At 51.5% G+C, this 13,244-nt stretch overlaps 2 protein-coding genes across 2 annotated transcripts in view; one reads left to right on the forward strand and one right to left on the reverse strand.

Annotated features, from left to right (window-relative positions):
- The window catches only part of sgip1a (SH3GL interacting endocytic adaptor 1a), a 2,437-nt gene extending 1,799 nt beyond the window's left edge, over nucleotides 1-638 (reverse strand). The window contains exon 1 of the mRNA XM_062452277.1: nucleotides 634-638. Coding sequence (XP_062308261.1) covers nucleotides 634-638 — 5 coding nt within the window. The remainder of the gene's footprint in view (nucleotides 1-633) is intronic.
- Nucleotides 639-1,300: 662 nt separating this feature from the next.
- lepr (leptin receptor) lies at nucleotides 1,301-12,733 on the forward strand. The gene is given in 18 exon segments (XM_062452278.1): nucleotides 1,301-1,309; nucleotides 1,521-1,563; nucleotides 3,081-3,167; nucleotides 5,078-5,344; nucleotides 5,702-5,801; nucleotides 5,990-6,228; nucleotides 7,289-7,428; nucleotides 7,808-7,961; nucleotides 9,259-9,341; nucleotides 9,442-9,652; nucleotides 9,926-10,138; nucleotides 10,237-10,251; nucleotides 10,254-10,319; nucleotides 10,432-10,525; nucleotides 10,635-10,710; nucleotides 11,233-11,430; nucleotides 11,432-11,738; nucleotides 11,741-12,733. Coding segments are annotated over 18 exon segments (2,601 nt in total). The 3' UTR covers nucleotides 12,040-12,733.
- Nucleotides 12,734-13,244: the final 511 nt, after the last annotated feature.

The raw sequence follows: 13,244 nt of genomic DNA on the forward strand, positions 1-13,244 counted from the left end.
TCTGGACACTCTCTTTGCCGTGAGACAACTCGATTCCCAGCTGTCATTTTGAGCTAGGCTTTCCTTCAGCCTATAAAGAAAAACGAAGTTTCCAATAGCGCCTGTGGAATTCTAGTTGAGCAGCAGCTAAAAATTGTACAATGACCCCTGACCCCTGTCTGGCATCGCCAGATCCTTATTCCAGTGTCTTCAAGAGTCTTAGTGTATCGAGTCTGGTGTGAGGCTCCGTGATCATGAACCTTATCTCTCTGTCTGTGGAGGTGGATAGTCATGAACACACCTCATACCAGTCGATGGTAGACACATGGAGACACAGAAAGATATTTCCCCAATGCACCGTAGCTCTCCTCATGTGAAGGATGACTCGTGTGTGTGTGTGTGTGTGTGAGTGGAATGTGTGAATTGCTTTGCTACCCACAGGTTTTTTCTCTCCTGGGGAGGTTAGCGTACACAGCACCCACACAGTGACTAAAGTGTACACTATGCCCTGCACCATATTTAGTTCTAGTATCATGTACTTCAAACACAATGTCTCTTGCAAAAAGGTTAAAATCCCACAAATCCAATGATTAAAATGTCCACATTACCTTTGGCCTTTGTTCGTAATACATCCTTAAACCTAACCCCAACTACCTCATGGTAATTAGAAAGCATAACAATGTATAATGTCCAAGTCTGTCTTTTGCATGAAATGTCAGGTGTTATTACTGATTTCCGTGCTAACCTCATGTGTCTGGTCCAGGGGTTGTGTGTGTGGAGCCAGAGAGACCACTACCTCAAGAGGAAGCAGACCTCCCATGGCAGTCCCATCTCTGCTGTGACACATCGCCCCAGCCCCAGCCCCACCCTCAGCCTCACCCCCAGCCCCAGCCCCAACCCCAGCCTCACCCCCAGACCTTGCGGCGCTTGGCGTGAGTATCAGATTCAGTCTGCTAGTGAGGAACCAGCCCATTCGGCTGGTTTCATCTTCCCAGCATTTGCTTTAAGACGTGCTTTGGGTGCGAAGTGCAGGTTGGCTTTCGATCATGTGGGTTTTTAAGTGTGTGTTCAGAATGCCGGCCTGTTCATTTCGCACCTGGGAGCAAAGCGTGTGTGAGTAATTGGGTCTAAGGAGGGGGGGGGGGGGGCAGATTATTGCTAGACTGATAACACATCAACACTGGCATTACCTTTCTCCTGGACACACCAGAGCACACTGCCACACACAGGAATGCTTTAATAACAGAACCCGGAGCTCCCAGCATGAGAAACCTCATTCTGATGTTGACTCCTCGAACAGCTGCCTTGTTTTCGTACTGTCATGGCAACCGTAACCAGACTTGCTGGTCCGCCGTGTCGTCGGGGTGTTTGTGGTGCTTGTCTCCCTGATGAACGGCGTCCCGGTGTTTTCAGACGCGGCGAGGAGAGAGAGGGGGAGGTCGAGGACGCGAGCGACGCCGTCGACTGCGCCGGAGAGCGTCCCTTCGGGTGCTCCATCGCCGTCGGCGCCGTCGTCGCGGCAACCGTGAACGTGTCCGGAGCCGTGGCCCCCCCCGGTGCTGCTCCGCCCCCATCCCGTTACCGGTAAGGACGTGACGCCAATGTTCAAACTCTTGTAGCTGCACCCCCTTCTCTTCTTTGGGTTAGGGTGAGATTATTAAGTGTCCTGTAATAATTAATCCAAAAGTCGTTGGCAGGTGAGCTAATGGGTGATTTAGCATTAGCCAAGTGTCTTGATGTCCTGCTACACTTAATACTGTGGCCTCTTTGATATCGCAATAAAAAATGTGGTTATCGGTTTATAGGCCAGTTAGAGGGTGACACTGGTTATGACTGAACAGTGTTCTCAGTTAGATGGACCATACTTTGAGTAGGCTTGCAAGCACACACACAAGCATATATAAGTGTGTCTCCCTCCACCCACACACACACACACACACATGCACAATAACTAAGTGCTCCGGTGTGACGTGCAGGGTGAACGTCCTGTGCGCTGGGCAGCCAGCCTGTGCGCTGGGCAGCCAGCCTGTGCGCTGGGCAGCCAGCCTGTGCGCTGGGCAGCCAGCCTGAGCAGTGAGTCCACTCTGCAGCCTCACTGCTCCCACTTGCACACATCCGTGTTTGCAGACGCCCTGAAAACCATGGCGATGACTGATGTCTTGTCCCGCATGGTTGCTTAGAGACCGGTCTTTGTGAGCTCACCGCTGGTTCAACGGAACATTACACAACCCTCATCCCATCCCAGTCTCTATGGTCTCACGGTGATTAGAGTTTGATTGTAGATTTCAGTCAATGGACTTCCCATTTCTTTGACATCGTTCCAGAATAATAGGCTTGCCTGAATGCCCGCTTGAGTCCAGTGATGGCGTGTCCCATATGTGAAGCTATGTTCACTGCAGGTTCCTGATGAGATAAAGAGTTGTTCATCCGTTTTCTCCACCTTGGTCAGTCAGTGACTCTCCTCTGAAGCTCATCAACTCTCCGCTGTCTCCTTATTATGACACGATTGTTTTGTGTCTTGGCTGAAATTAAAGCGTCTCTTATCTGCATCAATTATGGTGCGCCTCTACATTTCTGTGTCTCGTAATTCTGACACCTGTCTCTCTCTCTCTCAGCTGGGCTTCTAAATTACTATAAGGCCGATCACTAAAAGTAATTACAAAACACATAATACTATAAATAAAACAGCCAGCAAAGTTTGATAACGAATAGCTGTCTCTTATCAGCCATAACTTGACAGGGTCTGTCCTGATTCATACGGGTGATTTCTGAAATATTGACAACACTGTCACGAAGAGCAGGACATCATCCTCCTGGAGTGAGGCGCAGGGATGTGGAGAGATAACTAGATATACTGCCACGAGGTTATGTCATCTTGGAGAACCTGAGAGCCTTTTTCCAATGTATTTTTAATGAAAATATTGGATTGTGATATAAATCAGTGCTTTTGTCTAGAGGCCATAGCATCCAGAAGGTGTTGACCTGATCGTGACTGTGTTTCCTCCTGTGGGTCTGTTTACCCTGAGGCCTGGGCTAAATATCACGTCTGTGAGATGATGATATTAATGACTGATGATGATGTGTGTGTGTGTGTCCTGCAGGTAAACCAGACCCACCAGTGAATGTGTCTCACAGTGTGACCTCCTCATCCTGGGGCCCGACCGCCAGGAGCCAGCCTCACCCCGAGTGTAAGACCTTAACCCACCTCACGTCTCCTGTGTTTACATTTACATTTAGTCATTTAGCAGGCGCTCTTATCCAGAGCGACTTACAGTAAGTACAGGGACATTCCCCCGAGGCAAGTAGGGTGAAGTGCCTTGCCCAAGGACACAACATCAGTTGGCATGACCGGGAATCGAACTGGCAACCTTCGGATTACTAGCCCGATTCCCTCACCGCTCAGCCACCTGACTCCCTGTTTGCACTGTACACGACGCAAGCCCCGCCCACCTGCACCAGCAGCTTACGGTGTTTGTCCTTAAACACGGGCTGTGTACAGTAGCTGACAGGATAAGCCCTTCTTCCGTGTATTTGCGTTGCAGAGGGATTAGTGTGATGGGTACTGGTGTAACCATCTTCACTCGAACGGTTTCATCATGATAATCCTGTATTCATTAAGATGAATAAGATGGTGAGTTTTGACAGTTTTTTTTTTCTGGAATGGGCCATTCGAATTCTTTGTATAGGAGTTACCCCGACATACAGGACTGAGTCATGCTGCTTCTCTTTAGGTCTGTTTGGACTCGCATGGAAGATCCTTTCACATTCCAGAGTCAGCATTTATTGAGATTGTACCTCTAGATAACGTAGCACTTTGTCTCTCTGAGCGTTTTGGCCTTGGAGAAGTTAGTTAGTTAATGATTTATTGGTAAGAAGAAACCATACAACGAACACTTCGGCCTTGCAGTAAAAACTGAATTGCCCCGAAATTTCCAATCATCAACATATACAATACAATACACAATAACTATTCTGTTAAAAAACACATTCAATTTTGTCACCATGGAGAGAATTCTACAATTAAAAGTTTGTATTTAACACAGTTAAAAACAATATTATTGTCGATCACTACTACCAGCTTTGTTATGAAGTCCGACAAGGAGTTTAGCCAGTGCAGGTATTGCACTTGTGGTGTAGCGTTTAGTTCCCCTGGCTAGAGACTGCAGAAGCTCCCCAGCTTGCTAGCAACAGGAGACAACCTGGCCTTTGTTGGGGAATTCTTTCTAAACGACAGACCGAGCTCATGATTCATCGTGGTGATTCAATCTCTGACCTCCATAATGATCTATAGAGAATGTGCTTCAGCTAAACCATTAAAAGGGTTCACATTCATTAGGCTGAGCCACGCTTGGAGGGTTGGTCTCAGTGAGAGGAAGAACAACAAGATGAAGGTCTGCCCCCCTGTCCCCCCCCCCCCCCCCTGTCCCCCGCTCCTGTCCCCCCCCCCAGTAGCCAACGCACAGTGCAAACACTGTGTCTGATGGTACAGAAGGCCACAGCTGCAGGAAAGCCTATCCTAGCTTCATGATTGTTCTCCAACCTTTGTTTCATTGTACTTGGACAAGCGTAAACAGATTAATTGTGGCTTCTCTCTCTCTTGCTCTGTCTCTCTCTCTCCCACACACACACACACACTCGTCTTTCTCAATTCAAGGTGTTCCCACACCTGTGACGTGTAGGCTTCATCAGTCCATCATTAAATGAAAGGATTTGTATCGCTGTCCATCCTTCCACAGTGTATTACATAACACGATGCATTCTCCTTCTTTCCCATCTGAAAGAACAATCATGTGACATTAAGTTGTTCCTGGTGCGTTGCTAACTGGCCTTGTGTCTCTCGCCATGCAGGGAGAGTTAACGTTTTCGTCTAAATAAATCCTTGCTTGCCGTAGTTGCCATGGTACCGAGCAGGAAGGACACAGGTTGTTCCCTTCCTGCTCCAACAGAACGACAACACAGAATAAACAACAACACAACTAGTTGAACAGCAGTTTGTGCTTCCCGGATATGGAATCGCCAGAGTCGTTGGCTTTCGAAACGGTTTCTAACTCTGATCGTGTCCCATGTTTGTGATGAGCCACCCTGCGCTTGGTTTCAGACGCTAGCTACTTCCCTGAGACGGTGGAGGCCCGTCGCGGGGCTGAAGTGAGCGTCCGCTGCTTGTTCAACGACCCCGCCGCCAACTCCAGCACCTCCGTCTGGCGCCTGAACTGGCGCCTCCTTCAGGTCCAGCCCGCGGTGGTCAGCACCCGGGGCAGCCAGATCACCTTCCGGCCGCCTGAGGACCGGCTGTACAGCACGCTGCAATGCTACCATAACAGCACCGAGACGTTTAAGATTCCCTACGCCACGATCTACGTCCAAGGTGAGAATCGATAACGAGGCGATTAGAACCCACTCTTCTAGAACCCACTCTTCTAGAACCCACTCTTTTAGAACCCACTCTTCTAGAACCCACTCTTTTAGAACCCACTCTTCTAGAACCCACTCATTTAGAAGCCACTCTTCTAGAACCCACTCTTTTAGAACCCACTCTTCTAGAACCCACTCTTTTAGAACCCACTCTTCTAGAACCCACTCTTTTAGAACCCACTCTTCTAGAACCCACTCTTCTAGAACCCACTCTTCTAGAACCCAGTCTTTTAGAACCCACTCCCCTGTTGATTTCAGGGGTTGAGGTTGCGGTCGTGGTTTCAGTGTCTTACGTCCTTCCCTGCTTCAGGAGCGCTCATCAATATCCGCTGCGAGACCAACAGGTTCATGGACCACATGACCTGCCAGTGGAACAACAGCCATATGGAGGAACCTGCCTTTTTCTCCAGGTAAACTCCACGCAGCAAACATAAAGACGGCAAGCGAAACAGGCAGCTGTGACCGCAGGACGTGACACATCCTGCCTTGCTCAGGGCTGGCGATGTCTGGTATCCATCTACACCCACGGGCTCTTAGGGCGTGGCCCCTCAATGCCGCTTACCTCTCCCTCTCTTTCTAACATTCCTTCCTTCTCCAGGTCAGAAGCTGTGACCTGTGACATCATGGAGGAGGAAGGAGAGGAGGAGGCGTGGAGCATGGACGGGGGAAGTGAGGTCAACGGGACAAGGTGTCAAACCGTGGAGAAGGAGAAGGAGAGGAGGAGCTGTACCCTGCAGCCGCTCAGACTGACCTTCTGCTACAAGCTGTGGCTTCAGATCCAGTCAGACAACGGCCCCGTGAGGTCACATCCTGTCTACGTCACGCCCAACGAAAATGGTGGGTCGTCTGTACCCGTCGTCATCTCTCGTCTCTGACGGGAGAAATCCCGTGAAAATTGTTTCCCTGTCGTGCCTCCGACCCATGTCCTCTCCTCCATCCCCCTCCATCCCACTCCACCTCCCTCCATCCCCCTCCATCCCCCTCCATGCCCCTCCACCCCCCTCCACCTCCCTCCACCCCCCTCCACCTCCCTCCACCTCCCACCATCCCCCTCCATGCCCCTCCACCCCCCTCCACCTCCCTCCACCTCCCTCCACCTCCCACCATCCCCCTCCACCTCCCTCCATCCCCCTCCCTCCATCCCCCTCCACCTCCCTCCACCTCCCTCCATCCCCCTCCACCTCTCTCCACCCCCCTCCACCCCCCTCCACCTCCCTCCCTCCATCCACCCCCCTCCACCTCCCTCCACCCCCCCTCCACCCCCCTCCACCTCCCTCCACCCCCCCTCCACCCCCCTCCACCTCCCACCATCCCCCTCCACCTCCCTCCATCCCCCTCCCTCCATCCCCCTCCACCTCTCTCCATCCCCCTCCACCCCCCTCCACCCCCCTCCACCTCCCTCCACCCCCCCTCCACCCCCCTCCACCTCCCTCCACCCCCCCTCCACCCCCCTCCACCTCCCACCATCCCCCTCCACCTCCCTCCATCCCCCTCCCTCCATCCCCCTCCACCTCTCTCCATCCCCCTCCACCCCCCTCCACCTCCCTCCCTCCATCCACCCCCCTCCACCTCCCTCCACCCCCCTCCACCTCCCTCCACCCCCCCTCCACCCCCCTCCACCTCCCACCATCCCCCTCCACCTCCCTCCATCCCCCTCCCTCCATCCCCCTCCACCTCCCTCCACCTCCCACCATCCCCCTCCACCTCCCTCCATCCCCCTCCCTCCATCCCCCTCCACCTCCCTCCACCTCTCTCCATCCCCCTCCATTCCCCTCCACCCCCCTCCACCTCCCTCCATCCACCCCCCTCCACCTCCCTCCACCCCCCCTCCACCTCCCTCCACCTCCCTCCACCCCCCCTCCACCTCCCTCCACCTCCTTCCACCTTCCGTCTGTAGTGAAGCCCAGCCCTCCGTCGCGGGTGAAGGCGGATGTCTTGCCCAGCAGGGTGCTGAAGCTGTTCTGGTGGCCCCTGTACGACCTCCAGTACCAGGTCCGCTACCGCCCCGTCGCCGGCCGCGTCCTCTTAGAATGGCAGGTGAGCAGCAGAGGCCACACCCCCCCAGCCGCAGGGGCGGGGTTTCATGAGACGTTTGGAAAACGCCATGGCAGGAAAGCTGTCCCAGCTACGAAAACAAGACTACGCCCCGGTCCAGATTAAAGAGCAAGAGATGTAGTTCCAAATCCAATCTCCTGTGTAGCCTTGCTTGTCTTGATACAGTGTACTGGAACAAAGTAGCATAAAATAGAACCCCCCCCCTCCACCTCAGTCTGAGAACTCGATCCAATCACATCCTCTATGTCTGTCTCTAGCTGTTTCGTGTTAGCATTCAAAGAAAATCCACCTCATGGTCACAAATTAGAAAATTGTCTGCGGTTATTATGGGATGTCTGAGTCGTTGTCGGTGCGCTTGCAGGAAGTGGGCCCTGTGAGTGAGGCAGGCGTAGAGGTCCCAGTGTTTGACGCGTGCGGGGTGTACCAGGTCGAGGTGCGCTGCAGGCCCACCAAAGGTACCGGCTACTGGAGTGACTGGACCCAGACGGTCTACTCCACAACCCTCTGCCGCAGTGGTAAAGTATGACTCCATTAACAGCATAACTCCATCTGATCACAGGACTCACCTTGAGTGGGTTGTTTTTAAAAGCGTAATGATAGCGAGCAGGGGCGGATCTAGAAAAATATTCATGGGGTGGCAAGAGGGTGGAAGGAGATTTTGAGGGGTGGCACTCCGTGGCAAATGTGTGTGAGATCAAAATGAAAAAACTAAAGGCTGTGCAACATGTATGCATAGTCAGTGAACACTGAAATGAATTTGAGGATTATAGGTCACATGACCAAAAAGCTATTGAAGTTTGAAGATTTATTTTGAATAAAATATTTTTTAATAACCTGAGATGAAAATGAACAAAATAAAGGCTTTGCAGCATGAATGCATACATCTTCAACAGTTTAACATTATTTTGACGCTCCTAGTTCATGTTGTTGAAAAGCTATTGACTTTTGAAATGTGTAATTTGTTGACGGTCCCTAAACGTACGCATTGTTTAGGCAGCCAAAAGCATTGGCTAAGCGGCCGGTCGTAGCAGTGCTAAACACCGGTTAAAATAACACAATACTGGGCGTCCGAATATCTGTTGAATATCAAACTTCAAACTAACTTTACCACAGTCATCTTTGTTGTTGCTTTGTTGCCCAAAGAATTCACGAGGTAATGTTATTAACCTCAATTCAACAGGAAAAGTAACATTGCAACTCCGTATAGCCCTGCACTTTTGTAATTATTCTTAGTCATTAATAGATAATTGCTTAACACCTCATTCCTCCGGTGTGGTCTGCTGTCCGTGCCGACGATTTCTTCCTTGAGTTGAAGCCTTCTATGGTCAGTTTGCGCCTTCCTTGTGTTCAAATGAAAGCAACTTCGGTGGCGGTGTGGGGAGGGTGGATGGAGTCGTTTTCGTGCTGCATTTACTTGCATTCGGATATTAGAAATTCGCTCTCGCAAATGTCCGATGAGCCACAACTTTTCTTTGTTTTCAAAGCTGCCAACTGGGGTGGCAGCTGGGGTGGCAAGGCTATTTTTAGGGTGGCATTTGCCACCCCATGCCACCCCGGTAGATCCGCCCCTGATAGCGAGGTTTGTTCAAGTGTTTTGTGTCTGTTGTGTGCTAAAAGCTATGAGTACCCCTGAAAATAGAAAAATAGAAGACGAGGTAGAAAAGGAACGTGATTGTGAACGGTCGATGCCTTTTCGAAACTGCTAATGCACTTACTTCCATGAGGGCTTCCTTTGAACCATAACACACACACACACACAGAGGTGGGCCCTGTAGTAAGCATGCTCTAACAGCCCTGGTCTCTTCTGTCCAGCTCCCCTGAAGGGTCCAGATTTCTGGAGGATTCTAGAAGAGGACCCAGCCCTGAACAAGACCTACGTTACCCTGCTCTTCAAGGTATGCCTACTAGTTGTTATAGAACTACAGACTATAGAAACAGCTCTCAAAGGACGTCTGTTATACTGAGAGTGACAAACATTTTCCTTTGTTTTCGCAGCATGTCTCTGCGGTGGAGACGTCCAACTGTGAGGACCTTGTGGTTCAGCACCAGGACTCTGGAGGCGCTGTGGTCGAGGAGCCGATAGCCCTGGTTCCTTCCCATAGGTTTGAATGGAGGGAAGAGGTTCATACGGTGACGGTGGTGGCCCAAAACCGCTTGGGGTCTTCACGTCAAAACATCAACATGACCTTGGACCGACACGTCAAACGTGAGTCGAACTGGAGAGATATTTCTTGAAGGTGGCGTCATGGAGATGTTAGAGGGTGAGAGCATGTTCTTGTTTGTTAAAAGCCATCGATCGCAGGGAGAATCACGTCAGCAGCCTTAGCATGTTTTACGATAAAAGCCCTGATTGACTTTGAAAGAGATGGTTTCTAATGGACCTCAGAAGTGCTCCGGGTCGTTGTTGTTCAGGATGAGAACATTTTCGGAACATTTTCGTGACCCAGAGTCGGAACGCTGACCTCCACTGTGTGTCTAGGTCCGTGTTTGCGCTGGTTCAGGGCGTCACTGGTGAACAGCAGCTGTGTGGGGCTGTCGTGGGGCCTGTTGGCTAACACCTCCGCCCCCTGGTCCCTGGTGGTGGAGTGGTCCGCAGCCAGGACGGGGCCCCAACACGGCCACGGCCTGGCCTCCGAGACCCGTCTGAAGTGGGCCAGGGTGCCGTTCTCCGAGCGCGTCTTTTACCTGCACGGTACGCACCCCAGACCTGACGCTTCGTCTCTCTCAGGAGTGGGTTGGCGCCCTCTAGTGGTGGAACTCCGATACGTCTTCCTTTGACTCTCTCCCCAGGTGAATTCTACGGCTCTGAGAGTACGAGTTCATCTTGTACCCCATATTTGTGGACAGAGAGGGAGAGCCGATGCATACTAAAGGTAAGATTTACCACCAGAGGAGCACAAGTAATCCATAATGCCTCCATAATGAAACATATGTATTAAAATATTAGTATTTTATATTGCTGTTGTCAATGTTCTGTCCTCCCAGCCACTAGAGGGCCCCCTGCTGACTACATGCTCCTGATTATGATCACCTTCCTTGCTATCGTCCTCTTCGTCACTCTCTTCATGTCCCAGAACCAGTAAGAAGTCCTCTCTGTGTGATTCTGTCGAGCTCTAGGCCTCACTTCTCTCTTGCTTCCCACAAAGTGCGGATCCACCTTTGACCTCTGACCTCGGTCTTGTTCCCAGCATGAAGAAGCTGCTGTGGAGGGAGGTTCCCAACCCCAACCACTGCTCCTGGGCCCAGGGGCAGGACTTCCGGAAGGTAGTGACATGTTTTCCATCACTACACAAGCACACACACTTGTGTTTAATCCGGTTGGAGATATAATTATTCTACTCTCTCTCTCTCCTCTCTTTCTCTCATTCTCCCTGTCTCACCGTCTCTCTCCCACTCTCTCTCCCTCTTGCTCCCCTCCTCTCTCTCTCGTCTGGTCTCTCTCTCTCCCCCTCTCTCTCTCTCTCTCTCTCTCTCTCTCTCTTTCTCTCTCTCTCTCCCTCTCACTGCCTCTCTCGTCCCTCTCTCTCCCCCTCTCTCTCTCTCTCTCTCTCTCTCTCTCTCTCTCTCTCTCTCCTCTCTCTCTTTTCTCATTCCTCCCTGTCTCACCGTCTCTCTCCCACTCTCTCTCCTCTTGCTCCCCCTCTCTCTCACTCTCTCTCTCCTGTCTCTCTCTCTCTCACTCTCTCTCTCTCTCTCTCTCCTCTCTCTCTCTCTCTCTCTCTCTCTCCCCCTCTCACTCTCTCTCTCTGTCTCTCTCTCTCCCCCTCTCTCTCTCTCTCTCTCCAGGCGGAGACCATCGACCACCTGTTCAGACACCCAAAGGGCCTCCCCGCCTGGCCGCTCCTCCTCGTGTCAGAGACGATCTCTGAGGTGGTCATCATGGAGAAGACCGTCTCTCCCACCCCGGCCCTCTCCCCAGCTCCAGGCCCGTCCCTGGGCAGGACCTCCCCAGAGGCCACCCGGCCCAGCCCCCTCCTCCAGCCCCAGCGAGGGCTCTGGCTCCGGGCTCTCCAGGACGTCGGAGAGCTCGGCCCAGTCGTCCGTCACCTACGCCACCGTCCTCCTCTCCGACAAGCCACGCCTCCTCCACGCGCAGGACGGGGGGAGCAGCTCCAGCGACGATGGCAACTTCTCCGCCAACAACTCGGACATATCCGGGTCCTTCCCTGGGGGGCTGTGGGACCTGGACACCCTGCGGGCAGGGGGGTCCGACCCCCGGCGCTCCTGCTCCTTCAACTCCGTGGAGGAGTTCTCCGAAGCATCGGAGCAGGAGGACGAGGTGTTGGGGGGGGAGGGAAGCGCCTGTACTATCTAGGGATGGGCTGTCTGCAAAGGGAGGAAGGTGAGGAGGAGGAGGAGGAAGGGAGGGTGGAGGAAAGGAAGACGATGCTTCTCCAAGAGGTGGCTGTGGAAAGGGAGGCGGCGCGGGTCGAGTCCAACTCTCTGCTCAGGCAGAGCGCCCCCAGGTTCGAGTCCAGCGAGGGGGGGTCAGGTGACAAGGCAGGAGGCGTTGCGCTCTACCTGCCTCAGTTTACAACTGCCCCCAGCAGGCTTCACACAGAGGAAACCCCAGACAGCGCCCCCCAGCTGTGAGATGTGGGACTTGCTCCAGATGCTGCGTCTCAGTTTGCCAGGCCAGAATGGAAACAGAGAGTGATGTCATAGTCTCTTCATGTCTGCACACAGACTCTCTCTGTCAACAACATGGATGAACTGTATATCCATGGACTATGGTGCCTAAAGAATAAGTGCTTTCAGTCTAAAATGTCAGCTGTTATCTGTGTTCGGGGTCGGAAACGTTTCATCAAGTGCTGCTCTACCTTCAGAAAACAGAGGAAGGGAGGGTCTTTCCTGGCAAGGTTTAGGTTCAATTTCCACTGGCTGCTATGGTCTCACCAGATTGGACAAGCATTACTGGGATTTCACTTCAGATGCAGGTGCGATTGGCTCTCAAGCTCCAACTATACTGTGTTAGAGTGGCTGGTCTGTTGTGGAAATATGGCCACTTCGGGAGTGTCGCTTTTGAGACTGTCGTCTCAATGAATGTCTCTCTTTGCTGTCGTATACTGTAACTACTGTATTTGAATGTTTGTTACAAAGTGCTATAAACATGACATCTATTTTCACCTTGCGTAATTTTGTATTGAAAGCTGTTGAAAGTCGTTGCAGGTTAGGACAAAAGAATGTACCCCATTTGCATCCAATGAAAAATAATGTGGAAGAAAATTTAAGTGCAGTGTAATGTGCTTTCAGATTATTTTTGTGGTAAAAATAAAATATTTATTGCCAGTGTCATTGAATTATTGAAGGGTTCCTTATCGTGGTGTGTGTGACCCTGAACTGCTCACAATGAGCGTTATTTATAGTATTTGACTACATGTTAAAGTTATTTATTCTCCTCCACAAAGACACAAAAGATCCTTAACAGCCTGGTGATTTAGGGAGATAAAGGTAAATCAATCATGCTGCCTTAAAATTACAACAAAACTGCCTGACTGGGGCTCGTCGGGTTCACGACCCCAGGTTTCAACACTCAATGCTGATTTAAACAAACGTCGGACAACGGTTAACACCTTTTTAAAGATGTGTAAGAAATATATATTTAAACATGTTGCCTGTGCAGTGGCGACTGGTCATTAGGGCAGCCCTGCCCCACCTTTTCACGTGTGAAAGTATTAATACGCATGCTCAGAATGTTAGCGGGATCAATGTAGATTACACGAATTTGATGCCAAGTGTGGCTGACAGACGGTAGCCCCACTACAGCGTCATTTTGTATTTCAGACCTGATTGGCTGT

The sequence above is a fragment of the Osmerus eperlanus genome, chromosome 26 (assembly GCF_963692335.1).
Source record: "Osmerus eperlanus chromosome 26, fOsmEpe2.1, whole genome shotgun sequence".
Lineage (NCBI taxonomy): Eukaryota > Metazoa > Chordata > Actinopteri > Osmeriformes > Osmeridae > Osmerus > Osmerus eperlanus.